Source organism: Pinus tabuliformis, chromosome 6, assembly GCF_031772625.1.
Source record: "Pinus tabuliformis cultivar Carrire ecotype Pingquan chromosome 6, CPIR1, whole genome shotgun sequence".
Classification (NCBI taxonomy): Eukaryota; Viridiplantae; Streptophyta; class Pinopsida; order Pinales; family Pinaceae; genus Pinus; species Pinus tabuliformis.
The window spans coordinates 1,385,181,733-1,385,208,056 of NC_142292.1; the positions used below are offsets into that span (position 1 = coordinate 1,385,181,733).

The 26,324-nt window shown below is 35.8% G+C and overlaps 1 protein-coding gene and 1 pseudogene across 5 annotated transcripts; both read left to right on the plus strand.

Moving 5' to 3' along the window:
• The first annotated feature begins 932 nt into the window (after positions 1-932).
• Positions 933-26,036, plus strand: LOC149263789 (ABC transporter C family member 3-like; annotated as a pseudogene). Its single transcript, XR_016250294.1, has 8 exons — positions 933-1,241; positions 3,672-3,757; positions 4,153-4,216; positions 4,320-4,376; positions 13,307-14,665; positions 14,856-14,942; positions 19,610-20,311; positions 25,400-26,036. The product of XR_016250294.1 is annotated as an ABC transporter C family member 3-like (transcript).
• LOC149263790 (putative non-intrinsic ABC protein 5) lies at positions 15,367-19,469 on the plus strand. 4 transcript variants are annotated; one of them, XM_089426713.1, is made up of 5 exons: positions 15,367-15,789; positions 17,119-17,205; positions 17,351-17,695; positions 18,947-19,187; positions 19,378-19,469. In XM_089426713.1, exons 1-4 carry the CDS (start codon positions 15,550-15,552, stop codon positions 18,950-18,952), a joined length of 678 nt encoding a protein of 225 aa, XP_089282839.1. In that variant the 5' UTR covers positions 15,367-15,549; the 3' UTR covers positions 18,953-19,187; positions 19,378-19,469. The 4 variants fall into 4 exon arrangements, 3 of the variants coding, with proteins under 3 accessions (XP_089282839.1, XP_089282836.1, XP_089282832.1); XM_089426710.1 differs by lacking the exons at positions 18,947-19,187; positions 19,378-19,469 and adding exons at positions 17,989-18,052; positions 18,762-18,940; XR_016259295.1 differs by lacking the exons at positions 18,947-19,187; positions 19,378-19,469 and adding an exon at positions 16,503-16,928 and having other exon boundaries at positions 15,658-15,789; positions 17,351-17,398.
• Positions 26,037-26,324: the final 288 nt, after the last annotated feature.

Sequence of the window (26,324 nt, forward strand, 5' to 3'; positions counted from 1 at the left end):
GGTCAACGGGTGGGCTGATCGACCATGAAGGGAATCTAGCCTCAACAGGTGGGCTGATCAGCCCTGAAGAGAATATAGCCCCACGGCCCACTAGCTAGGCTTGACCCCAGGGGACTATGGTCAACTGGTGTGCTGATTGACCCCAAAGGGAATCTAGCCCCGTGGCCCACTAGCTAGGCTTGACCCCAAGGGCTTCGAGGAGAATGGACCTTGTGACATCTCGATGGCTAGGTAGTGATTTTGACCAACTGAGCTAACCCTTGGGGGTAGCATAAATTTATGCTAAATATAGACTTAATATAATTTCTTCAAGTGCAAATTTTTTTATGAGAAGATATTATTTAAAAAAAAAATTATGCTTATTAAATATTTTTTTATTTTCAAAATTATTAAATTCTTTCATAACCCAAAAATAACACTATACATCTTACTGGGTGTATAATAAGTCTCCAGGCTCAAAAAACTGAAAAAATTAGAAAAATGTGTATCCTCGGGAATCAACGGTACAAAAACTCAGACAATAGAATTAGAAAAATATTTATCCTCCGAATCAACGGTGCAACAACTCAGACAATATAGAATGAATGATTCAACGTATCTATCTCCCTCTTGTCAATATAAATACAAATCATTCCGTTCACTGGAGTGGAGCAAAGCATTTCTTCCTTTTATGTTTCTTCCACCTCCCCTATCTTTCCTTTGTGAAACTATTTCTCTTGGTTGATATGGCAGGAGTTGGGCAATCAGTTGTTTCATATCTTGTTGTCACCTACACACACCAGATTCTTTTGTCTACGCCTCTGTTATTGTTTTCTGTTTTTGTATTCCTTTCTTTGATGGAATGCAGGCATGTAACCAATTTTAATTCGGCGCAACCGTTGAATGGATTGAAAATAGATCTTGTCAATAAATATTCACTACTCCTTTCAAAGATGACATCCACCCAGAGATTGAAACGATCAGTCCAGTGCAATTACGAAAGACTTGAACAACTGCAAATCAATTCTGCAGTTACTAATAAATTTCAGGCTGATGATCAAAAGATGGATATCCATGCTCTAGTAAGCCCAGTAGACGGAGAATTTCTCATGAACATCTCCATTGGTACGCCATCTTTATCTTATTATCTAATTATTTATATGGGCAGTGACCTAATCTGGCCACAGTGCAATCCCTGTAACGATTGCTATAATCAGCCAACTCCGCTCTATGATCCTTCCTCATCCTCGACATACAGTCCGGTACTTTGAAATGATTCCCTGTGTAGTAACTTTTCTTGCCCTAGTGCACAGTGTGAATACAGCTTTACGATAGATTTTTCGGTGAAAATCACATGAGAAAACATTTGTCAACGCGTTTCGAACCAACTAGTGTGGTTCATCGTCAGGACAAGTTGAAAAAACAAATCCAGCTTAGCATGTTAAATAGTTAGAGCAGAGCCACCAACGGTTAGCTGGGCAAAAAAAAAAAAAAAAGAATAAATTGACATAGGACCACGATCAAATTTAGTTATATTAGGTGTAAAAATTATATATATATATATATATATATATATATATATATATATATATATATATATATATATATATATATATATAGATATAATTTTTCGACAAATGTTTTCTCATGTGATTTTCGCCGAAAAATCTATCGTAAACTTGTTATGGATCACAGAAGCCTCAACTCTACAAGTGAATACAGCTATTGCTATGTTGACAAGTCATTCACAAAGGGGATCCTTTCGTACGAGACCTTTACTCTTTCTTCTCAACAAGTTTCGAGTCGAAAAAAGCGTAATTGTATTTATATCAGAAATATAAATATAACATTATACCAGTACAGTTGTTCCTCATATATATGAGACTATACATAGGAATGGAGAATTAACACCAAAATTAACACCAAAATTATCTCCAACCAAAATTGGAAAGCATCAAAACAGAGCATGCCAAGAGAATAGAAAACTAACAGCCATTAAAGGCCAGAGTCTAAAATGGTCTCGCTGATCAAAGAGAAGACTAAAATTAACCACTGAGAAACAAAAAGGATCATAACAATCTGCTCCCCGCCAAACAGAAAACCAGATTGCAGACATCAAGCTTGGAGAACCTGCTTTCACTGGAAATAGCAAAATTAGAGGATGATGAACTTCAGCATCCGGAGAGAATCATCTGAACTTAATCGAAAGAAAAACCAAAAATTGATGAAAGAGCCAAAACCGAAGCAAAAGCAAGGTTAGAAATCGGGAGGAAAGAAGTCCTGGATGGAGAAAATATCGCCCTCATAGGAAACCTGCATGAACCATAAGCTTGGAGCCGCCTGAAGACCCCTTTTTGATAAATCATCTGCGCACTGGTTAAGGTCCCTTTTGATGTGATGAATGGAAACTCCCTTGGATCTGCTCCATAAATATTTGATCCTGTCAATCCATCCAATGAGCTGTGGATTCCTTATGATATTCTTACCAAGAACACCATCAACCATGACCTTCGAGTCACCAAAAATGGAAACATCCCTGGACATTTATCTCTTTTAATTGATTTCATAATCCCAAGAAGCTCTTCCTCAGAGATTTGTTGAAAAATTTTATCATTAGTTTCCTCATCAAACATCTTTGGAAAAACTTCAATGCCCCATAGAATATCATGAAACCTACATTCTTCAGATCTTTGGTACTGTTTACCAAAAAAACTTACTGCCTCATTTGATATATCCTGCTGGGAATAAATGAACTGACCACTTCCATCTCTTATCTTCCATATGGAATTATTTTTACGCCTCACATTTGCAAAGTTGTGAAAAAACTTTGTATTCTTATCCCCTTCTTTTATCCATATCGCTCTATTTTTCAAACGCGAAAAAGATTCCTCTTGCTCTAGAATTTTTATTTTCTTTTTTTGCAACTCCTTAATAAGATATCTTGTCTCAAGAGATAAATGATGAGCAGCCATCACCTCCGACACCATGTCTAAAGCCCTTTGAAAGCTCTTGAGCTCTTTTCTGTTGGCTTTCCTTTTCTCATATTGTCATTTTTTCACCACCTTCCGCATATAAACCATTTTGTCCCTAAATGTCATCAAGAGCATGGAAGGACTATTATTTGCCAGCTCGTTCCATGTTTTTTTGATGAGGTCATTAAAGCCTGGAACCTCCAGAAAAGAGGTATTAAACTTGAATGAGTATCGTTTCCTGAAATTTTTTTCCTTCCAGCCTAAAATGATTGGCCTATCATCAGAAATGAAGATGTTTTCAATTGATGAGAATGGCATACCCATACAATCAATCATACTAGCATGAATAAGGAACCTATCTAGCCTTTTAGCAACATAAGCTCCCTCAATTCTGCCATTTTCCCATGTCGGGATCATTCAAGGAGGGAGGATGTCGACAAAATTTCTCTTAAGTAATTCATTTTTAATCCTTTCGGCAAGAGGATCCTTCTTCCTTTTACTAACCATATCTCGTCCATGCTTAAAGTGAGGTTTAAATCCCCTGCAATCAAAAAATTTTCCACATCAAAAATTTCAGAATCCAAAATATTCTCTCAGAATAGCATTCTTTTCTTGTAGGGGGCATATATATTGAGGATATTAATAGGAAGATTGTGTCCTCTCATTTTTGCTAAGATCAGAATTCCTGCCAAGCATCTATATGTTTTTGCCTTGATCCAGGATGGATCCCAGAAGACTACTAACCCTCCCGAGAGACCAGTCGCTTCGATGGCAGAGATGTGCCATGAAGGAAACATCTTCCTGAAGTAAGAAATAGCAACAAAGGAATCATGCATTGTTTCCTGTATTAGAATAATTTTGGGACTTACTGAACGAAAGAAATTTTTTAGGGCCAAAAACTTGGGTCCTGCCCCCAAGCCTGTTATATTCATGGAAATGGAAAAATTCATATTGGAGATTTTTCAGCCTTGCTTGCTCTAAGAGGCTTGTCTTCAATCATGTCTATGATTGGGACTTCAACAAGAGATAAATTCCGGACCCCTCTGCCCTCACGTCTCCCCCTGAAGTGCCTGCTCCCCTCTTTTGTTTTCCTCCTCACTGTGATGTTTCTAGCTGACTTCAGACTAATTTGAGGGGACAATTGAGATTGGCGTTTATGAATTGTAAGCGCCCTGAGCTAAAGTGATTTTTTATTTAGCAGGAAATCCAAATCGCTGCCTACCGAATTCGAGGGCGAAGATGTAGGCGAGTTTTCGGGTGTAGGAGTAACCATATTCTCTTTTCCTCTTTCTATTGAAAATTTTTTATTATTTGGAGAAGGAGTCGAGCATTGGATTAACTGACTTTCATTACTGGTCACTTTAACAGGATGCGGAATCGGGCGCGGGCATGGGATATCATGATCCGAGGTGGGCTCCAAAGGAGGCATAGAGGGGGATATAGGCTCCTGGATATTTGTATTAAAAGGAGTGACGTGGTCCGAGGCTGGCTCCACAGGGGGCATGGATGGGGATATAGGCTCGCGAGGAGCATTTGAAACATCAGGAAGAGATGGGAGCCGATGATCTTTCGCAGAGAGATTCGGGTGGACTTCTGATCCTGAGAGAGACAAGTTCTTTGAGAATGAAGATCACTCTGACTCCCTGCAAGGAGAGGTGACTTTGTAAGGCTTTGCTACAAAGCGATGATGGCTGTGCTGTTTTCGGCTATTTGACAGGTGTCTTGGACAATTCTTTATTAGATCCCCAGTGTGGTGGAAAGCTGTACATCTAAAGGGAATCCCCCAGAAATCGAGCCTTTGCCTGATTTTTGAATCCATCCACTGAATGTCTATATGAGCCGGGAACCCTCCTCTGAATGGTTTGTCTATTAATATCCATGCTACTCATTTGTCTTTCTCACCTAAAACCCAAGGATCGACATATACACATCTTCCGATTACATTACCAATTTCAGCTAGAGCTTCCTTTGACCATAATTCTAAAGGTAATCCGAGAAGCTAAATCCAAATTAAGTTATTAGATGGAATGTTTTTCAATGGATTATAGCCCATATACCATCTATGTAAAGCCAAGAAGCTTCTCTTGTAAACCCATTGAAGTTTTAGAATGATTTCCAGGTCATTTGAGTTTAGAAAGTGAAAGAAATACCATTCTTTCAGTAACCTGGCTATAATTGGAACATATCCAATTAACGGCTTCCATTGCTGCTCAGGTTAGCACCTCATCCTCGAGTCATCTAGTTCCGGGAAATGCCATCTCCCGACTAAGGCCTTAGTTTGGAGACTTTCAATACAATCTGTCAGATGACTATTTTCTATTCTGACAACAGTGGGAGGGGGAATAGTCTTAATAGGTTTATTATTTCGCTTAAGACAGTTCTCTTGCCAGGTCTTTTGGGAGAAGTCATTTCCGACCTGACGGATAGGTCTATAAGGGTTATATTTTAACAGACCTTTCTTCTCATTTTATGGAACCAAGGGGTGAATCAGCATCTCCTCCAGCGTGGATTGCCACTCACTATCCACTTTGGCAAACTTATGTGCTGATTTCGCCTGTATAGTTGCTTGAATCATCGCCTCCAGATTAGAAGTGTCAGTCATTATTAATTCCTCCACCTACTTCTGAAAACGAGGGGATCACGAAAAATCCAGGGAAGATATGGCCCAGGGTGGACTGACAGGAAATGACAGATGGGGTTGAACAAAAAGCCCAGAGAGAGAAAACCTTGATCTTCAAAATTCTGGCTACAGTACTGACCCGTGAAGCCTTGGGATCAAGATACCCCTAATTTGAACTTTAAGGAAATTAATTATAAGTCCCTCGATCGGATTTCCTATTAAGAGGATGGTCTATGTCATTGACAGGATTCTGACAGCCATAAGGAATTTTTGAATTATGACGGCTTGGCTTAAATCAGATATCTGATCTGTCCCCGCAGAAATTTTGAGAAACCAGAGAAAGTACTAATCTTTCCTTTGCCCAAAATTCTTAGTCAGAGAAGGATTTAAGGCTTGTACTTTTGAAGGCAAAAGCCAGCAACCCGGAAAAAAAACCGACCCAGAAAATTCCATGGGGATTCAGGCAAGAGTGTGAATGGGCCTAAGTTGCAGGGATCAGAAGGATTCAACTAGCTGAGACTTTCAGGATGATTCCTCTGGGCAGACAATACAACAACAAACTAATTGACAGACACACCACCAGTGGCCAATCTTAAACCGAAAGTCCGAGCAAGGTTTTGAGATGACGAAATATTTCTGAGGCTTGAGTAACGATACCCATGATCGTCTCGCTTCCACAGACATGGGAACAAATTGTTGAAATCGTAATTTCAACTGCAGCGACAGTTGAACAGGGGGCCGCGAACATTTCAGCAAAACTGCCGTTAGAATTTCCCCGCAAGTTCTATTTTGCTCATTCGCGATGCGATCAAATTGTAGATTGCCATCGCATATTAACTTGTTGCACCCCTGCATTGCCTCGATTGCGATTTCATGATGTGATCTGATCACATATCGCAAATCGCATGATTCAACGGTTATGGCAGCGGCAACACATCTTTTCTTTTCCGCCAATGCGATGGTGCGATATTGTGATGGGCCATGCATTAAATTCCGATAAAATATTTTCAGCCGTGTAATTAATGATATTTACCGCGGTTGGTAAATGTAGGTAAATTTTTTATTGTTTTCTATTTTACGGAAGTATGGGTACAAGCAAAACATATGTAAGATATTTTTGTGTTGTTCAATATATATATATAAAAATGCAAGGGCAGACACAGTAGTAGAGAATTAAGAGAGTGAGTTTTGTAATTTCTAAAACGCACAGCAGTGCTGAGATAATGAAATTGGTTTCTGGAACTGAAGCGTTCCTGTTGTAACCCCTCTGAAGAGGAAGACTATTTTGTAACCATTTTTTTTTGTTATCATTAAGATCCTGCATTGAAACAGAGCGTTGTTCTCTGTGCAATTTCTTTTGTGTTTGAAATTACCAGAAATTTTTAAACATGGTATCAGAGCTGGTCTAGGCACTCAGTAAGTCAAAAATAGAGTTTTTTTTTTTCACTGTAGGAGCTGTAAGAAGCTTATTGAGCAGATTTTCTCCAGCAGCGAAAGTTTTTTGCTTGTTTTAATTATACAGTCAGTATCTCTTCTTTACTTATACAGGTTAAGATGGCAGATGCTGGAACTGGTTTGACAAATTCCCAACTGCAACAGTTTAACGGGAAAAATCACAGTTATTGGTCCATAACAATGAAAGCATTGTTTGCTTCTCAAGGAATATGGGAGCTAGTTGAAACTGGCTATGGTGAACCTGTAGATGCAACAACATTGGCTTCTTTGACAGTAGCAGAAAGAGACTAGTTGAAGAGCGACAAGAAGAAGGATGCCAAAGCCCTCTTTTTTCTCTTCCAATCAGTACATGAAAGTGTTTTTCCATGGATTGCAGCAGCAAAAAAATCCAAGGAGGCATGGGATATTCTCAAAACTGCCTATCAAGGCATGGAGAAGGTGAAGACTGCAAAGTTGCATATGTTGAGGAGAGACTTTGAAACACTCAGCATGAAGGAATCTGATACAATAGGTTCATTCTTTACTCAGGTTATTGGGTTGATAACCCAGATAAGATCTCATGGTGAGATTCTTGAAGAAAGAAGGATTGTAGAGAAGATCTTGAGATGTTTACCCTCAAGGTTTGAAGCTATTGTGGTAGCAATAGAAGAAACAAAGGATCTCTCACAGTTCATAGTAGATGAACTAAGTGCTTCTCTTATGTCTCATGAACACAGACTGAGTAGAGGAACAGATTCCTCTTTTGAGCAAGCATTCAAGACTCAGATGTCTTTTGGCCAAGGAAAAGGTCGAGGCAGAGCAAATAACAGAGGTCGTGGAAGAAGCCAAAACAAAGGCAGAAATAATCCTGCAAGCACAAGCGGAAGGAGCTGCAATCAGAACCAAGATGAAGGTTCAAGCAAACAACAAGCTCATGGACAAAGGTATGACAAATCCCAAGTCCAATGTCATTATTGTAAGAAATATGGGCACTATGCCAATGAATGTAGGAAAAAACAAAATGACATGAATAGTAGGTAAAATGCTAATTTTACAAATGAAGAAGATAAGAATCCAAATATTGTGCTGTTAACATGTAACATAGCACAAGACAAACAAGAAGATTTTTGGTTCTTAGACTCAGGTTGTAGTAATCACATGACTGGAAATATTGAAATGTTTGCCAATCTGGATGAAAATGTGAAATCTGAGGTAACAACAAGAACTGATAGTAAGATATCTATCAAGGGTAAGGGCAGAGTCAGTATCCAAACAAGAAATGGAGAACAGATGATTGTGCCAGAGGTATACTGTGTACCTGGTCTGAAATGTAATATTTTGAGCATTGGACAGCTCATTAATAAAGGTTACAATGTGTTCTTCAAAGATGATATGTGTACAATCAGAGACATACCTCCAAGTAAGAAGATCATTACACAGGTGCAGATGACCAGCAATAGAATGTTTCCTCTCAAACTCAGGGCAGATTTGAAGGAAGGAAGAACTATTGCAGCTGTAACACAAGAAGTCTTTTAGGAACAAGTGAAAGATGAGAATTGGTTGTGGCACTTGAGATTTCGACATCTCAATTTCGGAGGCTTGAATCTATTTCACAAAAATGGAATGGTAAAGGGATTGCCATTGATCGAGAAACCGGACAGCCTTTGTGAAGGCTGCATCTTGGGCAAGCAACAAAAAGAAAGCTTTCCAACAGGAAAGAGTATAAGGGCAAAAGCACCCTTGGAAATTTTTCACTCTGATGTGTGTGGACCGATGCAAATACCATCATTTGCCGGAAATAAATATGTTTTAACTTTCATTGATGATTACACCAGAAAGACATGGGTGTATATGCTGAAACAAAAGAGTGAAGTGTTTGAGAAGTTCCGCCACTTCAAAACTCTTGTTGAGAAGTAGTGTGGGCATTATATCAAAGTACTCAAAACAGATAGAGGAGGAGAGTACATCTCCAAAGACTTTCTGCGTTTTTGTAGAGAGAATGGCATACAAAAGCAGTTCACCGCGAGGTATACACCTCAGCAAAACGGTGTTGTCGAAAGGAAGAATAAGACCATTCTTGACATGGTCAGAAGTATGCTGAAGGCAATACACTTGCCGCATGAGTATTGGGCAGAAGCTATTACTTGCGCAGTTTACATCTTGAATAGATGCCCAACTAAAGCTGTCATGAACAAAATACCAGAAGAAGCATGGAGTGGTCAAAAGCAAACTGTCACTCACATGAGAGTATTCGGTTATGTAGCATATGCACATGTACCGGATCAGCTAAGGAAGAAGCTTGACAGTAAGGGGGAGAAGTGTGTCTTTATTGGCTATTCTGATGAGTCAAAAGCATACAAATGCCATAATCCATCCACCAAGAAATTGATAGTAAGCAGAGATGTGCAGTTCATTGAAGATGAAGCTTGGGATGGAAGCTTAGAGAAGACAGTGAATGTGAAGACAATTGTGTCTCACGAAGAAGAAGAGGAAGGGACAGCAGCAAATAATCCTTCCTTGGTGGTTCCTCCTCCACCACATCAAGTACAACAAACCACACCACAAGCTGGAATTCGAACAGCCTTGAGAAGTCAAGGAAGTTCTTCTCCAAGCACACCATAGGGATCAGAAATACCCTCAAGTTCGGATGGAACTCCAAGCACACCAAGAAGACCAAGATTCAGAAATCTGAATGAGATTTATGAACAAGGAGAGGTAAGTAACAATACCAGTATGAATTCATTATTCGCTTTGTATTGTCATGTTGATGACCCAATTCATTTTGAAGATGATGTAAATGAAGATAAATGGATTGAAGCAATGAATGAAGAAATTGGTGCAATTGAGAAGAGTAAAACATTGGAGTTAGTGGACCTCCCTGAAGGCAAAGATACCATTGGAGTTAAGTGGGTCTATAAGACCAAAAGCAATGCTGAAGGCAATATTGACAAGCAGAAAGCAAGACTTGTTGTGAAAGGCTACAAGTAGCAACAAGGCAAAGACTATGATGAAACCTTTGCACCAGTAGCAAGGATGGAAACAGTCAGAACAATGTTGTCTATTGCGGCACAACACAAATGGAAGATTTATCAGATGGATGTTAAATATGAAATTATGAATGGAGTGTTAAAGGAAGAGGTTTATGTTGAACAACCTCCAGGCTATGAAGTTGAAGGCCAAGAGCATAAAGTCTGCAAACTGAAGAAGGCTCTTTATGGGCTGAAGCAAGCTCCAACGGCATGGTACAACAGAATAGATGCTTATCTGATTGAGAATGGGTTTGATAAGTGTGATGGTGAACCCACACTCTACATAAAGGAGAATGATGGTAAGATTCTTATTGTTGTTTTATATGTAGATGATTTGATTTTACTAGCAATGATGCTTCTCTCATTGCTGATTTTAAAGCAGTCATGAAAAGTGAATTTGAAATGAGTGACTTGGGCTTCTTAAGATATTTTCTTGGAATTGAAGTAGACCAAAGTGAAAATGGTGTTTTCATTTCTCAAGTTAAATATGCAGAAGCAGTGTTGAAGAGATTTAACATGCAAAAAACCAAGGCAGCTGTTGATTTTCATATTGAGACAATCCTCATCACAATTCCATGTTGGACCATAGTCAGCATCATAATAAACCATGTCTAACTTGGGAATAATAAGACTTCTCTCAATTAAACTATTAAAAAAATTGTTGTTTTACATTACAACAAGGGAAAGCATAAAAATTAAATAGGTAGAAAACTTTAATAGAAATCAACACATCATAAATATGAAAAATACATCTCAACTTATTAATATTAAAAATAATTATTATTATTATTGATAGACAAGTTAAAACTAATATATATAATTTATGATTTTTAAATATATAATTTTTTAATTTGGAAATAAGTTTTGTTACAATATACTAGCCAATATATGACTTATAAATATCACATCTCCAAAAATTCCTAACTCATTTTATATAACACTAATTCATTCTAAACTCTTTTAAATTATGTTAGATCTAAGACTTTTATGATCCATAATTTAGAAAACAATGTTCAAGATTAATCACATTGTAATTAAATTAATTAATTTAATTAAAACCACAAAATAAACATAACTATTTTGAAATAAATTTTAATCTTTCATTTACATATCCTTAAAAAAAAATATTCTAAAATATTTTATAAACTTAAATATATAACATTTATTTAATAATTTTAACCAATTTTCACAATAAAAATACTTATCAACATAATTATTAATTTCTCTTTTTATTTTTAATTTCAATACCATTCGAAACAACATATATGAATGCCCTGTGAACATTCCAACAACTACGCATCAAAGCACGTAGTAAGGAACCCTACCCTGGACTCCAGGTGGAAATGACAAGGAAGGAGACATAGACCATTACTAAGTCTTCATATTTAATTCGTCCGTAATGGTCATGGTCTTTCTATTGACAACGACAATTTGAAACACATTCTAGAATACGGACACCGAACGAGACCTTGGTGATGTCTCCCTTGCCGCTAGTGAAATAAAAATAAGCTAAGCATGGTACAAATTGAATGGCTAAAATTGTGGAACCAGTCATATTTTATGTTAAAAATATGAAAAAATACCTATTTTCCATCGTAATAAATTGTAAAAAAATAATTAAACAATCAATTGTTAATATTTATTTATATTACTCACAATCTGAATTATATTATATTAAACTTTACAAAAATTTTAAACAATATATATCTATATAAATCCACTTTTATTTAAGAGTTTTTTTCATTGAAAAGTGTTTTTATGATTAAATTTATAAAATTTATGTAATAATGTTTTCTAAATAAGCATGAAAATATTTTATTTATAATAAATATAATTGTTTTTTAATTATTGATATTTATTAAAATTTTATATATTAATTTAATTCTAATTCTAGAATTAATTTTAGGTTCATATAAAAGCGATTACCATTCTCTCTGATATCTATTTAGATTACCTTTTCCAAAGTTGTATGTGTGCTAAATTTGTCATCTCTCATTTAACCTATTTCATGTTTTCTTGTCTTACTTTTTTTTTTTTTTTTACTCTCTTATGTTTATGTTTTTTCTCTCTTTGGCTCCTTAAAAAATATAATGAGACATCTGCATCTAAACCATTGAAAAGTTAGTTGTTTCAGATTGTTAATGACTTGCCTGAAATGTTCAGTCTGGTCGATGTACAGTTTTATCTTAGCTTCACAACCATTCAAACGAAAATAGATGAATGCGTTGAATGGGCTCTGAGCATTCCAAGGCCTACACATCAAAGGCGAGTGAAGCTTTTCCACAGATTGTAGAAGAAGATTCTAATAAATAGTAAATCAAACCTTGACTCCTTCACGAAATGACAAGAAGGAGATATAGACCTTTTACAAAGTCTCCACGTCCAATTCGTCGGTAAGAGTTATGGATTTTTTGTCAACATCTCCAACTTGAAACGCATTCTCGAATAAAGGCGCGGACCAAGACGTTGATGATGTCTCCTTGCGACCAGTCAAATAACGAGACGCTATCCATGAAATAAGATAAGTGGCTAAAATTCGTGAACCACTCAATAAAAATATAAATACCTAATTCCGATCGTTGTGAATCAACTTTGGACAAGTCTACAGGATGAAAAATATAAATATCTAATTCCGATCGTTGTGAATCAATTTTGGACAAGTCTAGATGAGGAAGGGTAGAATTGTTTGTATAGTAATTTTTGGTTGGAATTTGGGTAAAAAAAATTAATAGATTTTGTAGGAGCAGTGTTTAAATCATATTTTTGAAGGTGGAAATGGATTTAGTACTATCAAAAATTTAGGGGACACCTAAAATTTTGAAATTTAACAATTGTAATCTGGATTTACAAAAATCCTTGCTGGAATTTATCAAAATATTACCTAAATTTTCATGTTTTTCAGGACAAAAATGCAGTCTGGTTGGACAACTAAATCAATTTTATATATACACTTTTAGCTATATATTTTTCAATAAACCACCATTTTTTATCATATTAAATTTTAATTAAATAAGCATAAATTTATCTTAAATAAAAATTTAATATGAGTCTAGAAAAATCTAATTTTTCCAGATGCAAATTTTTTTATGAACAAATATTATTTTAATATTTACGCGGTAAGGCGTTTCCCTCTGAAATGAACTTTCCTAAAAATCTACTTGCCATCGCTGTGTGCCATTAGATTATTTGTTAGACGATTAGAGGATTGTTAATCGTTGGATCAGGCAAGGTAGTTGAGTGGTTGCAACTGTTCACAATTTGATTTCCCTCAGTACCCTTTTCCTCTTCTCCGCTCTGGCTTCCCGTGCTGCCGCGACAGACCTCTGAAACGGGCTCCATCGAACAAGGGTTTTTCAAACAACATCGAACAAGGGTTTTTCAAACAACATCAGTTAACTTAACGGGATAGAGCAGCATTGACAGCTATTATATCCAGGAAGGGCTTGTTGCTTTCCAGTCAGTCAAGACAGAAGCATACAAGCGGAGAGATTATCAATTACATGAGTGTAGATGTTCAGAATGTTACATGTTTCTGTTACTATATGCATAGTATTTGGATTTTCCCTCTTCAATTTGTTTAGGCCTTCATTATTCTATATCAGACGTTGGGCTTGGCAGCATTTTCAGGGTTGGCAGCCTCATTTGTAGTTATGTTGCCAAATTTCCCACTTGCAAAATTGCAAGAAAAATTTCAGGAGAGAATAATGGAAGAAAAAGACAAAAGGATGAAGGCCACATTGGATATTAAAAATTATGAGGATCTTAAAATTGCAGGCTTGGGAGACAATATTTCTTCGGAAACTAGAAATTTTGAGGCAAGCAGAATATAATTGGCTACAAAAATATGTTTACGCATCAGCTATCACAACATCTGTTTCCTCTGTTGGACCAATATTTATCATTGTTGCAACTTTTGGTACGTGTATGCTTATAGGAGTGGCTTTGACAGCAGGGAGAATTCTTTCTGCACTCGCAACCTATGGGACACTTCAGGGAGCTATGGGCATCCTTCCTGGCTTAATCCCTCAGATTGCTCAAACTAAAGTGTCAATAGATCGCATTGTGGCCTTTCTGCAAGAGGAAGAGCTGCAACACGATGGGGTAGAAAAGGTATCAGAGTCAACAGACTTCGCAATTCAAATCCAAGGAGGGATATTTTCTTGGAATCCCGATTCCTCTGGTCCAACTATAAGAGGTTTAGATGTCCAACTAGAGAGAGGCATGAGGGTTGCAGTATGTGGAACTGTTGGTTCAGGAAAATCAAGCCTTTTATCCTGCATATTAAGTGAAATACCAAAAATATCATGCTCTGTTAGCTTAAGTGGTACCAAAGCATATGTCCCTCAGTCTCCTTGGATACAAAGTGGGAAAATTAAAGACGCTATTCTCTTTGGAAAGCAGATGGATACTATTAGATACAATAGTGTACATGATGCTTGTGCATTGAAGAAAGATCTTGAACTTTTTCCTTATGGGGACGAGACAGACATTGGAGAAAGAGGGTTAAATTTGAGTGGTGGACAAAAACAGAGAATACAGATTGCGGGTGCTTTATATAAGATGTAGACATTTATATTTTTGATGACCCTTTTAGTGCTGTGGATGCACATACCCGAAAACATATTTTCCAAGTATGTTTCTCTTATCCTTTACAAACTGTAGGTTTGCTGAATTAATTAGTTTTAATGTTTTGATGAAATGATGATGGTCTACAGTAGCACTCTGCAATTCATTGTTTAGTCTGGATAATATACATTGCTGGTTGTGCCGCTGCAAATTCATGTCCATAAACATTTAAGAAATTGGACTTGCTTGTTATAGGAATGCATACTTGGTATTCTGGGTTCAAAGACTGTAGTCTATGTAACTCATCAAGTGGAGTTTTTACCCTCTGCTGACATCATTCTGGTAGGTTTGAATTTCTTTCATCCTGTTCTAGTGATATTAAAATTTTCAATGTAATTGGTAAAGGGATAGTGGGTTAATTGATCATTTATTGAGAGGAGGAGATAAGTGATGCATATTTTGTTGATGTAAATGATATTCTTCACAGGGAAGGCGAGATGGTGAAATTACTCAGGTTGGCAGATATGATGACATCTTACAATCAGGCACAGATTTTGTGGAATTAGTTGGTGCACATCAGAAAGCTTTGAAAAATATTTCTGCTATGGAGAAATCTGAAGTGTACACATCAGAGAGATTTGTTGAAAGCTCATGTCCTGGCAATACAACTGCAGTGAAAAATGTTGCTGCCAGTGACACACTGGAGCAGTGCGGTGTTCAGAACTCAATAGATGTAGAGGAAGAGGTTGAACCAAAAAACCAAAAATAAAAATTGAATAAAGAGAATAAAAATTCACAGCTTGTACAAGAAGAAGAAAGAGAGAGGGGCAGGGTAAGCATGTCGGTATACTGGTTTTACATTACTGCTGCATACAATGGTACTTTGATACCTATAATACTTCTGGCCCAAATAATAAGTCAGCGACTTCAAATATCTAGTAACCTCTAGATGACATCGGAAGCCTCTACAAAAGAAAATGAGAGTTCCCCTATGAGAAAGTCCCTTTTCATTCTGGTTTATGTTGCTTTGACATTAAGCAGCTCCCTGTGTGTTCTTGTGAGGTCTATGCTTCTTTCATTGGTTGGACTTAAAACTGCTAATCAGCTTTTCAGCACTCTGCACAGGTGTATATTTCGTGCACCAATGTCATTCTTTGATGCAACTCCATCTGGGCGAATACTGAATTGGGTCAGTTGACATTTATTGTTTTAATAGGCTAATACCATTCCTGAGAGAGAAGGAAATATAGGCTTATAAATCTTAATGAATTAATATAGAGGCTTCCTTTTTTGTGATATTTACTCTGGGGACCTTCACTAGGAAAGATGATATTTGCAGTGGGTGTTAGTTGTGTTGTATCTCTTCTATGAGATCCATTTTAGTAAAACTGATCTGGTTTATTTTCTTTCTTGGTTGCATGTATGCAGACTATTGAGAGTGATTTGTTACTAAGTTCTTCTTTATGTTTTTTTTGAATGCGTAGTATGTACACACTGCAGAATCTCAAGGCCTATACCTTGCCACTGTTTTCTTCTTAGTATCGTACAATCATCTCAGTCTGTTGTCATAATTTATTCGTGTATACCTTTGAATTAGAATTTAGGACCATGAGTTGGGCATGTAATGAAGGGATTTGTAGGTCAAGGATATTATTTTCTATTAGATAGACTACGATTTTATCACTGCATGCTTGAATTAGTTCTTACCTTTAATTGATGTTTAGAATCCCTCTTTATCTCACCCATTTTGATTCTCCTCTAAGGAGGAGAGTTGAAATGCATTTTAAATTTATCCTGAATTTTGTTATATGCGTTTTATTGTTTGGATACCTAGTATCCTTTCTTTAACAACACAAAATAATTAAGTTTAGGGCATTATGCTCTATTATATGTTTTTCACAGGTATCTATGAAACAAAATGAAGAGGAAATATTAGATCTGGGAAGAAAGTATGAATCTATGGGAGGTCAACGTATGAAACATGAAAATTGTTAAATAAAGCAATTGAATAACATGTTAACCATAGATTTTAAATCTTTTGTTGAGTTGTCTATTTTGCAAATAAATGGAAATGGTATTCATGACAGGGTTGATTTTTTTAGTAGTCTCTGTGGAAGTTGAATCATCTCAACGTTATAAAGTTGAAGGAGGCTATTAAGGAGAATAAGTAGGGGACGAGACAAACATTGGAGAAAGAGGGTTAAATTTGAGTGGTGGACAAAAACAGAGAATACAGATTGCGGGTGCTTTATATAAGATGTAGACATTTATATTTTTGATGACCCTTTTAGTGTTGTGGATGAACATACCGGAAAACATATTTTCCAAGTATGTTTCTCTTATCCTTTACAAACTGTAGGTTTGCTGAATTAATTAGTTTTAATGTTTTGATGGAATGATGAAGCTCTACAGTAGCACTCTGCAATTCATTGTTTAGTCTAGATAATATACATTGCTGGTTGTGCCGCTGCAAATTCATGTCCATAAACATTTAAGAAATTGGACTTGCTTGTTATAGGAATGCATACTTGGTATTCTGGGTTCAAAGACTGTAGTCTATGTAACTCATCAAGTGGAGTTTTTACCCTCTGCTGACATCATTCTGGTAGGTTTGAATTTCTTTCATCCTGTTCTAGTGATATTAAAATTTTCAATGTAATTGGTAAAGGGACAGTGGGTTAATTGATCATTTATTGAGAGGAGGAGATAAGTGATGCATATTTTGTTGATGTAAATGATATTCTTCACAGGTAATGCGATATGGTGAAATTACTCAGGTTGGCAGATATGATGACATCTTACAATCAGGCACAGATTTTGTGGAATTAGTTGGTGCACATCAGAAAGCTTTGAAAACTATTTCTGCTATGGAGAAATCTGAAGCGTACACATCAGAGAGATTTGTTGAAAGCTCATGTCCTGGCAATAAAGCTGTAGCGAAAAATGTTGCTGCCAGTGACACACTGGAGCAGTGCGGTGTTCAAAACTCAATAGATGTAGAGGAAGAGGTTGAACCAGAAAACCACAAAGAAAAATTGGATAAAGAGAATAAAAATTCACAGCTTGTACAAGAAGAAGAAAGAGAGAGAGGCAGGGTAAGCATGTCGGTATACTGGTCTTACATTACTGCTGCATACAATGGTACTTTGATACCTATAATACTACTGGCCCAAATAATAAGTCAGCTACTTCAAATATCTAGTAACCTCTGGATGACATCGGAAGCCTCTACAAAAGAAAATGAGAGTTCCCCTATGAGAAAGTCCCTTTTCATTCTACTTTATGTTGCTTTGACATTAAGCAGCTCCCTGTGAGTTCTTGTGAGGTCTATGCTTCTTTCATTGGTTGGACTTAAAACTGCTAATCAACCTTTCAGCACTCTGCATAGGTGTATATTTCGTGCACCAATGTCATTCTTTGATGCAACTCCATCTGGGCGAATACTGAATCGGGTCAGTTGACATTTATTGTTTTAATAGGCTAATACCTTTCGTGAGAGAGAAGGAAATATAGGCTTATAAATCTTAATGAATTAATATAGAGGCTTCCTTTTTTGTGATATTTACTCCGGGGACCTTCACTAGGAAAGATGATATTTGCAGTGGGTGTTAGTTATGTTGTATCTCTTCTATGAGATCCATTTTAGTAAAACTGATCTGGTTTATTTTCTTTCTTGGTTGCATGTATGCAGACTATTGAGAGTGATTTGTTACTAAGTTCTTCTTTATGGTTTTTTTGAATGGGTAGTATGTACACACTACAGAATCTCAAGGCCTGTACCTTGCCACTGTTTTCTTCTTAGTATCGTACAATCATCTCAGTCTGTTGTCATAATTTATTCGTGTATACCTTTGAATTAGAATTTAGGACCACGAGTTGGGCATGTAATGAAGGGATTTGTAGGTCAAGGATATTATTTTCTATTAGATAGACTAAGATTTTATCACTGCATGCTTGAATTAGTTCTTACCTTTAATTGATGTTTAGAATCCCTCTTTATCTCACCCATTTTTATTCTCCTCTAAGGAGGAGAGTTGAAATGCATTTTAAATTTATCCTGAATTTTGTTATATGCGTTTTATTGTTTTCCTAGTATCCTTTCTTTAACAACACAAAATAATTAAGTTTAGGGCATTATGCTCTATTATATGTTTTTCACAGGTATCTATGAAACAAAATGAAGAGGAAATATTAGATCTGGGAAGAAAGTATGAATCTATGGGAGGTCAACGTATGAAACATGAAAATTGTTAAATAAAGCAATTGAATAACATGTTAACCATAGATTTTAAATCTTTTGTTGAGTTGTCTATTTTGCAAATAAATGGAAATGGTATTCATGACAGGGTTGATTTTTTTAGTAGTCTCTATGGAAGTTGAATCATCTCAACGTTATCAAGTTGAAGGAGGCTATTAAGGAGAATAAGTTGGGGACGAGACAAACATTGGAGAAAGAGGGTTAAATTTGAGTGGTGGACAAAAACAGAGAATACAGATTGCGGGTGCTTTATATAAGATGTAGACATTTATATTTTTGATGACCCTTTTAGTGCTGTGGATGCACATACCAGAAAACATATTTTCCAAGTATGTTTCTCTTATCCTTTACAAACTGTAGGTTTGCTGAATTAATTAGTTTTAATGTTTTGATGGAATGATGAAGCTCTACAGTAGCACTCTGCAATTCATTGTTTAGTCTGGATAATATACATTGTTGGTTGTGCCACTGCAAATTCATGTCCATAAACATTTAAGAAATTGGACTTGCTTGTTATAGGAATGCATACTTGGTATTCTGGGTTCAAAGACTGTAGTCTATGTAACTCATCAAGTGGAGTTTTTACCCTCTGCTGACATCATTCTGGTAGGTTTGAATTTCTTTCATCCTGTTGTAGTGAGATTAAAATTTTCAATGTAATTGGTAAAGGGACAGTGGGTTAATTGATCATTTATTGAGAGGAGGAGATAAGTGATGCATATTTTGTTGATGTAAATGATATTCTTCACAGGTAATGCGAGATGGTGAAATTACTCAGGTTGGCAGATATGATGACATCTTACAATCAGGCACAGATTTTGTGGAATTAGTTGGTGCACATCAGAAAGCTTTGAAAACTATTTTTGCTATGGAGAAATCTGAAGTGTACACATCAGAGAGATTTGTTGAAAGCTCATGTCCTGGCAATAAAGCTGCAGTGAAAAATGTTGTTGCCAGTGACACACTGGAGCAGTGCAGTGTTCAGAACTCAATAGATGTAGAGGAAGAGGTTGAACCAGAAAACCACAAAGAAAAATTGGATAAAGAGAATAAAAATTCACAGCTTGTACAAGAAGAAGAAAGAGAGAGAGGCAGGGTAAGCATGTCGGTATACTGGTCTTACATTACTGCTGCATACAATGGTACTTTGATACCTATAATACTACTGGCCCAAATAATAAGTCAGCTACTTCAAATATCTAGTAACCTCTGGATGACATCGGAAGCCTCTACAAATGAAAATGAGAGTTCCCCTATGAGAAAGTCCCTTTTCATTCTGGTTTATGTTGCTTTGACATTAAGCAGCTCCCTGTGTGTTCTTGTGAGGTCTATGCTTCTTTCATTGGTTGGACTTAAAACTACTAATCAGCTTTTCAGCACTCTGCACAGGTGTATATTTCGTGCACCAATGTCATTCTTTGATGCAACTCCATCTGGGCGAATACTGAATCGGGTCAGTTGACATTTATTGTTTTAATAGGCTAATACCTTTCCTGAGAGAGAAGGAAATATAGGCTTATAAATCTTAATGAATTAATATAGAGGCTTCCTTTTTTGTGATATTTACTCTGGGGACCTTCACTAGGAAAGATGATATTTGCAGTGGGTGTTAGTTGTGTTGTATCTCTTCTATGAGATCCATTTTAGTAAAGCTGATCTGGTTTATTTTCTTTCTTGGTTGCATGTATGCAGACTATTGGGAGTGATTTGTTACTAAGTTCTTCTTTATGTTTTTTTTGAATGGGTAGTATGTACACACTACAGAATCTCAAGGCCTATACCTTGCCACTGTTTTCTTCGTAGTATCGTACAATCATCTCAGTCTGTTGTCATAATTTATTCGTGTATACCTTTGAATTAGAATTTAGGACCACGCGTTGGGCATGTAATGAAGGGATTTGTAGGTCAAGGATATTATTTTCTATTAGATAGTCTAAGATTTTATCACTGCATGCTTGAATTAGTTCTTACCTTTAATTGATGTTTAGAATCCCTCTTTATCTCACCCATTTTGATTCTCCTCTAAGGAGGAGAGTTGAAATGCATTTTAAATTTATCCTGAATTTTGTTATATGCGTTTTATTGTTTGGATACCTAGTATCCTCTCTTTAACAACACAAAATAATTAAGTTTAGGGCATTATGCTCTATTATATGTTTTTCACAGGTATCTATGAAACAAAATGAAGAGGAAATATTAGATATGGGAAGAAAGTATGAATCTATGGGAGGTCAACGTATGAAACATGAAAATTGTTAAATAAAGCAATTGAATAACATGTTAACCATAGATTTTAAATCTTTTGTTGAGTTGTCTATTTTGCAAATAAATGGAAATGTTATTCATGACAGGGTTGATTTTTTTAGTAGTCTCTGTGGAAGTTGAATCATCTCAACGTTATCAAGTTGAAGGAGGCTATTAAGGAGACTAATGAACTCTTTTTAATATTTGAATACATGGTATCCTCAACATTTCTCGAAGTCTCAAATTATTTTTTATATCATGATGAGTATTAATACATTTGTGTGCCTTGCTCAATTTATCTATTTTATCTAGCTTATCATGTAAAGTGAAAATGCATTCCTGGAATTGCTACTACAAGTCAGTGATTAGTGCTCTAGTTTCCATACATTTCTTCTTTATTTTCAAGTGTTATGAAATCGTTAAGTTGGTATTCTAAGCATCAATACACTTTTTTTTGGTTAACTAAAATTGTTGTCATTTTCATTAAAAGGAGGTTGTAGTCACACTGTAAGGTGAATTAATATAAAGAAAAATTTCTGTCTAATATTAGGGTTTCAAAATGACCCGAAATTTCAAAATGAATGCCTACCATCTCAAAAGTTATTACATTTATGGCAACGTAAATAAAAAGCTTTATACAGTAAATCCTGATAAACTGAGTTGGTAACAACTTCCTTACAATGTGTAGTAAGACCTGGAGTTAGAATAAAAAAAGCTCACTAAGGGCATAGTCTACCTAAAAGTTGAATGCTAGGGCTACATTATCATTTGCAATATCTCTTTTCACTTGCTGGACTATTTCTTTATCTTTAACAGAATCGATAGAATCTTTGGAAGAGAAGTCAGAGGATGTGAGCTCCTAGCAAGACCCAAAACTAATTCATCAATCATATTGAATTATACTTGTTTTCTCTATTTTCTTGTCTTGATGAGCCACGAATTTTGATAAGTTAGTGTTCTTGTATCACTGAAATTCAATAGGCCTTGTCATCTTGCTACTGTAGTGAGAAAATGCCACTTTTATATCCTCAATATGGCGTGTGCTCCTCTGATCTTGAAGCAAGTCTAGAATTTCATAATAGATAGTGCCTATGACCTCCATTGTTTTTATAACCTTCATGTTGAACCAATTCCCAATGCCAATGAAAGTACTCGGTGACTTCTAGGCATACCATTGATGGATCAAATGAGGTCATATCATTGAGGTGGAATCCAATATTGGAGGCCCAGTTCACTTGGAAAGATGGATTAAATCCAAACTACTGGACCTTACCAGACTACTGACCTGAGGAAAGTAATATTAATTCTAAAAATCAAAATGAGTTGTCATTCCTTTAGTGCCTGCAGATATCAAACATAAGTAAATAGAAAATCCCACCTTCACTGCTCAGAGCCATCATTTCATTTAATTATTCGTTCCTCCCCCACACACGTAGGAATGAAAGATAAGGTCTGGCTAAATTTACTGCCCATCTGATGAACTCAAAAGTGACACACCATTTTTCCATAATCTCATTAGCATTCATATCCTATGGTTTGTAGAACTTAATATCATGGGAGGTAAGAGTTTGATAGGAACCCCCACCATTTATACTCAGCATTCCAACACTTATTTTCACAATCTCCTTTTCTATGGTATTATTCAGGCTATCGCAGGCCCTCAAAACCTGGTATTATTCTATAAACATAAAACTGTTTGAGATCCCTTAACCTCCTGTTAACAATCTGGATTAACTTGGGTTTCACATCTCTTCCTAATTATGATTGAGGAGTCTCCAATTACAATTAATTTCTGATTCCCCTTGATTAGATATTTTCTAGACCTTGATAATATATTAAAATGTCATCACTTCTGCTTGGTTGTTGGTGGATTCTCCTAACTCCCAAGAAAACCTTACTTGGAAATTTTGTTCGAGGACAGATACTAACAAAGAGTTGTGATATTCAGGTATTAGAAGTTGGAAAAAAGACCAGGATACATCTATGGGTTGTCCCAGAAACAAGGGGGTCTCGTAAATCTCAAATTTGATGTCTGGTTAAGTCATGACCTAAAATTAGATTATATATATATATATATATATATATATATATATGTAAATTTTAGAAGATCCAGAGAGTATACAACTTGATAGGGGTAATGACATATACAGTATAATAAATATATGTAAAAAAAAGCTATGCAAAACAAATGCCATGGAGATTAGAAAATATTAACTCAATAGTTTGGATTCTGTTAATATAAAGATGCCAGTACAAAATGAGTGGCTTATCAGCGTTACAAATTATCAGTCACTCCACAAACTGATATATTATCAAACATATGTTCACCTTCAGAACAACGTAATTTAACAGCAGTTTACATTTTCCAATTAGAAATTTCTTCACCGTGGTCAGCCCACCCTCTAGCAAACTGTAAAAAAATCCAGCTAAAGATGAAAATTATGAAAACCCTGTTCAGAAAACAAAAATTCCTGATGGCCTGGGTTCCACATCATATACAAGTGTGTTCCATTTGGGTTTTGGTCCTGATGGCCTGTCTATATTTGTGGTATCCGTTTCACTTTCCACTACCACATTACTTTTATCTAGTGGGATTTTACATTTCTTTGGCTGTTTTTGAAAATGAATTCTTCCTTATCGAAACATCTGGTTCTTCTCGTTGCATATATTCAAGATCTTCCAAGCAATGCCCAATAAGCTTTTCTAGGTAATCTAAGGACTTCAGATGTTTTATGAGGAGTGATCTCATAACACTGTGTTCTTACTGCCATCAATTTACCTATGGTGTTGCAAATAATGTGATTGGCCACCCTTATAGGGATCTTATCATCTTTCTTGGTTTTAGAGGTGGTTTTCTGAATACCTCTTCCCAACAGAGATTAGAGATGATGCTCATCTCTGCTTGTGTCTACTACTGCATCAAAATTTCTCTTGCCCATTGTTAATGTAGGTACCTGTAAGCCTTTATGAAAAAATGTATTGTTTTTGCATATATTTGTTCTATTGTGAATTTGTGATCACCATGTTCATCTTCATTGGCCGTCCAAAAAATTATAGACAACTCCATTAAAATCAAAACATAACATATTTAATTTAAAAATAATTTATTTTACTACATTAAGCGCTTAATTGAGTTGATTAGTTGACTTTTGAATCAGGTGATTCGAACGCTTCTTGTGCCGGAGCGGCTCTCGCTAACCGATTGAGAAAGAATAATTTAATGGCAGTACTGGTTTGGTGACCATTTTTTTAACTCTAATTTAACTCAGGATCCGTACCAGGGCTTGGCTTCAGGTTCAGGAACATGCATATAATTATCAATCAAATGAACAGTCGGAAACGCTCATGGCATCTTATATTTCGACAGGTCCTACAATTTCAAAATGTTCAAGTTGTCACGTCAAAATTGGATGATGATTATTTGCTTTTAATACTTATCATTTTAAGCATTATGTAGAGTCATAAGTGTTACATTTTTTCACATATCAATGATTATGCCAAAGAATTCCATTTTATTCGGGAATTATTATAATTTTTTTTTTTTTTTTAAATTGAGTCTGGCAATAAATTAATAAGTGTTTGTTGAAAATAAGGTATATAATAAGACTTAAACATAGTTGGGATTTGTGAATGGAAATTTTGATTGATAAATAGAAAATTTATATTGAAAGATTTATGTGATAGTTAAGATTTGTGAATGGAAATTTTGATGGCTCAATAGAAAATTTATGTGATTGATAATTTTAAATTTAAAACAAATTATATTATTTTAAATTCAAATAAATTAACAATATAACATATATCAACTATATTTATTAATATAATTATACTACTTTATAAATTCCCTGCCTATTATGTATACTTATTATATATTCCAAAAAACAATATATGACAACAATACCATATATCCTAAAAGTAAATAAGACCCTCACAAGTTATTACTGACTATCCATTACAAACAACATGTGAATCCCCACTTCAACCCCTGAGCTTCAGTAGATTGCAGATTCCCTGACTATTCGGGAATTGGACGGACACCATGTCTATCCAATTCCTGAATATTCTGGGAATCTGTGATCGACTTAAAAATGCCCCACTTCAATGGCGTCACTTGATAACAAGACCACATTTATTCAAAAAAAACTACGTGAAGTTGAGATGTTTACTGCATTTCCTATCGTATAAACTATGGCAAAATGTTCTGTACATTCTTTCAGACTTTCACATATTTTTCTCTTTGCACATAGCATGGTGTTAGCTAAATCGGGTCAGTAACAAGCTCTCTGTTTCTTGGCAGGCATCCACTGATCAGAGTGCAGTGGACACATTGATTCCTTCTCAACTAGGAGAATTGGCTTTTGCATTTATACAACTTTTGGGGATCATTGCAGTCATGTCTCATATTGCTTGGCAGGTCTTCATTGTGTTTATACCAGTGGGTGCAAGTTGTATATGGTATCAGGTATTCTCTGTATTTCTCAATAATAATAAATACGAACTTGCAAATTTTAATTTTATGGGATCATTGCAATCATGTCTCATATTGCTTGGCAGGTCTTCATTGTGTTTATACCAGTGGGTGCAAGTTGTATATGGTATCAGGTATTCTCTGTATTTCTCAATAATAATAAATACGAACTTGCAAATTTTAATTTTCTCAGAGGAACATAAATTGGCGATAAGAGAGTTTGATTTCTACTTCAAGGTTTGCTGTAGGTAGATCCAATAATCTGATTGAAAAGGATGTTATCAAATAGATTAAGTTGCATCAGGATTCTATCATGACAACAGTTTATCTGTATTTCTTTGTTTCCATTCTTTTGGGTTTTTATAGTAATAAGAGAATTCTTGTAACTCCTCTGACCTTCCTTGCATGCAACAATACTACATAACATCAGCTAGGGAACTGGCTCGACTGGCATTAGTTTGTAGAGCTCCAATCGTACAACATTTTGGAGAATCAATCTCTGGAGCAGCCACCATTAGAAGTTTTGACCAGGAATTTCGATTCATGGAAAGAAATCTCGAGTTGATTGATATATATATATATATATATATATATATATATATATATATATATATATATATATATATATGAGACCTAGTCTCCACAATGTTGGAGCCAATGAGTGGCTTGGCATTCGGATGGATTTTCTGTCAAATCTTGTGTTTGCATTCTTTTTGGTGTTCCTCATTCGCTTGCCTCAATATGTAATTAGCCC

Bases quoted from the DNA above. Each gene is read 5' to 3' on its own strand.
- LOC149263790 (XM_089426706.1), top strand. From the start codon at position 15,550: ATGACATCGGAAGCCTCTACAAAAGAAAATGAGAGTTCCCCTATGAGA. The intron at 15,790-17,118 runs GTCAGTTGACAT...TGCTTGTTATAG, and splicing joins CTGGGCGAATACTGAATTGG to GAATGCATACTTGGTATTCT. The intron at 17,206-17,350 runs GTAGGTTTGAAT...TATTCTTCACAG, and splicing joins CCTCTGCTGACATCATTCTG to GTAATGCGATATGGTGAAAT.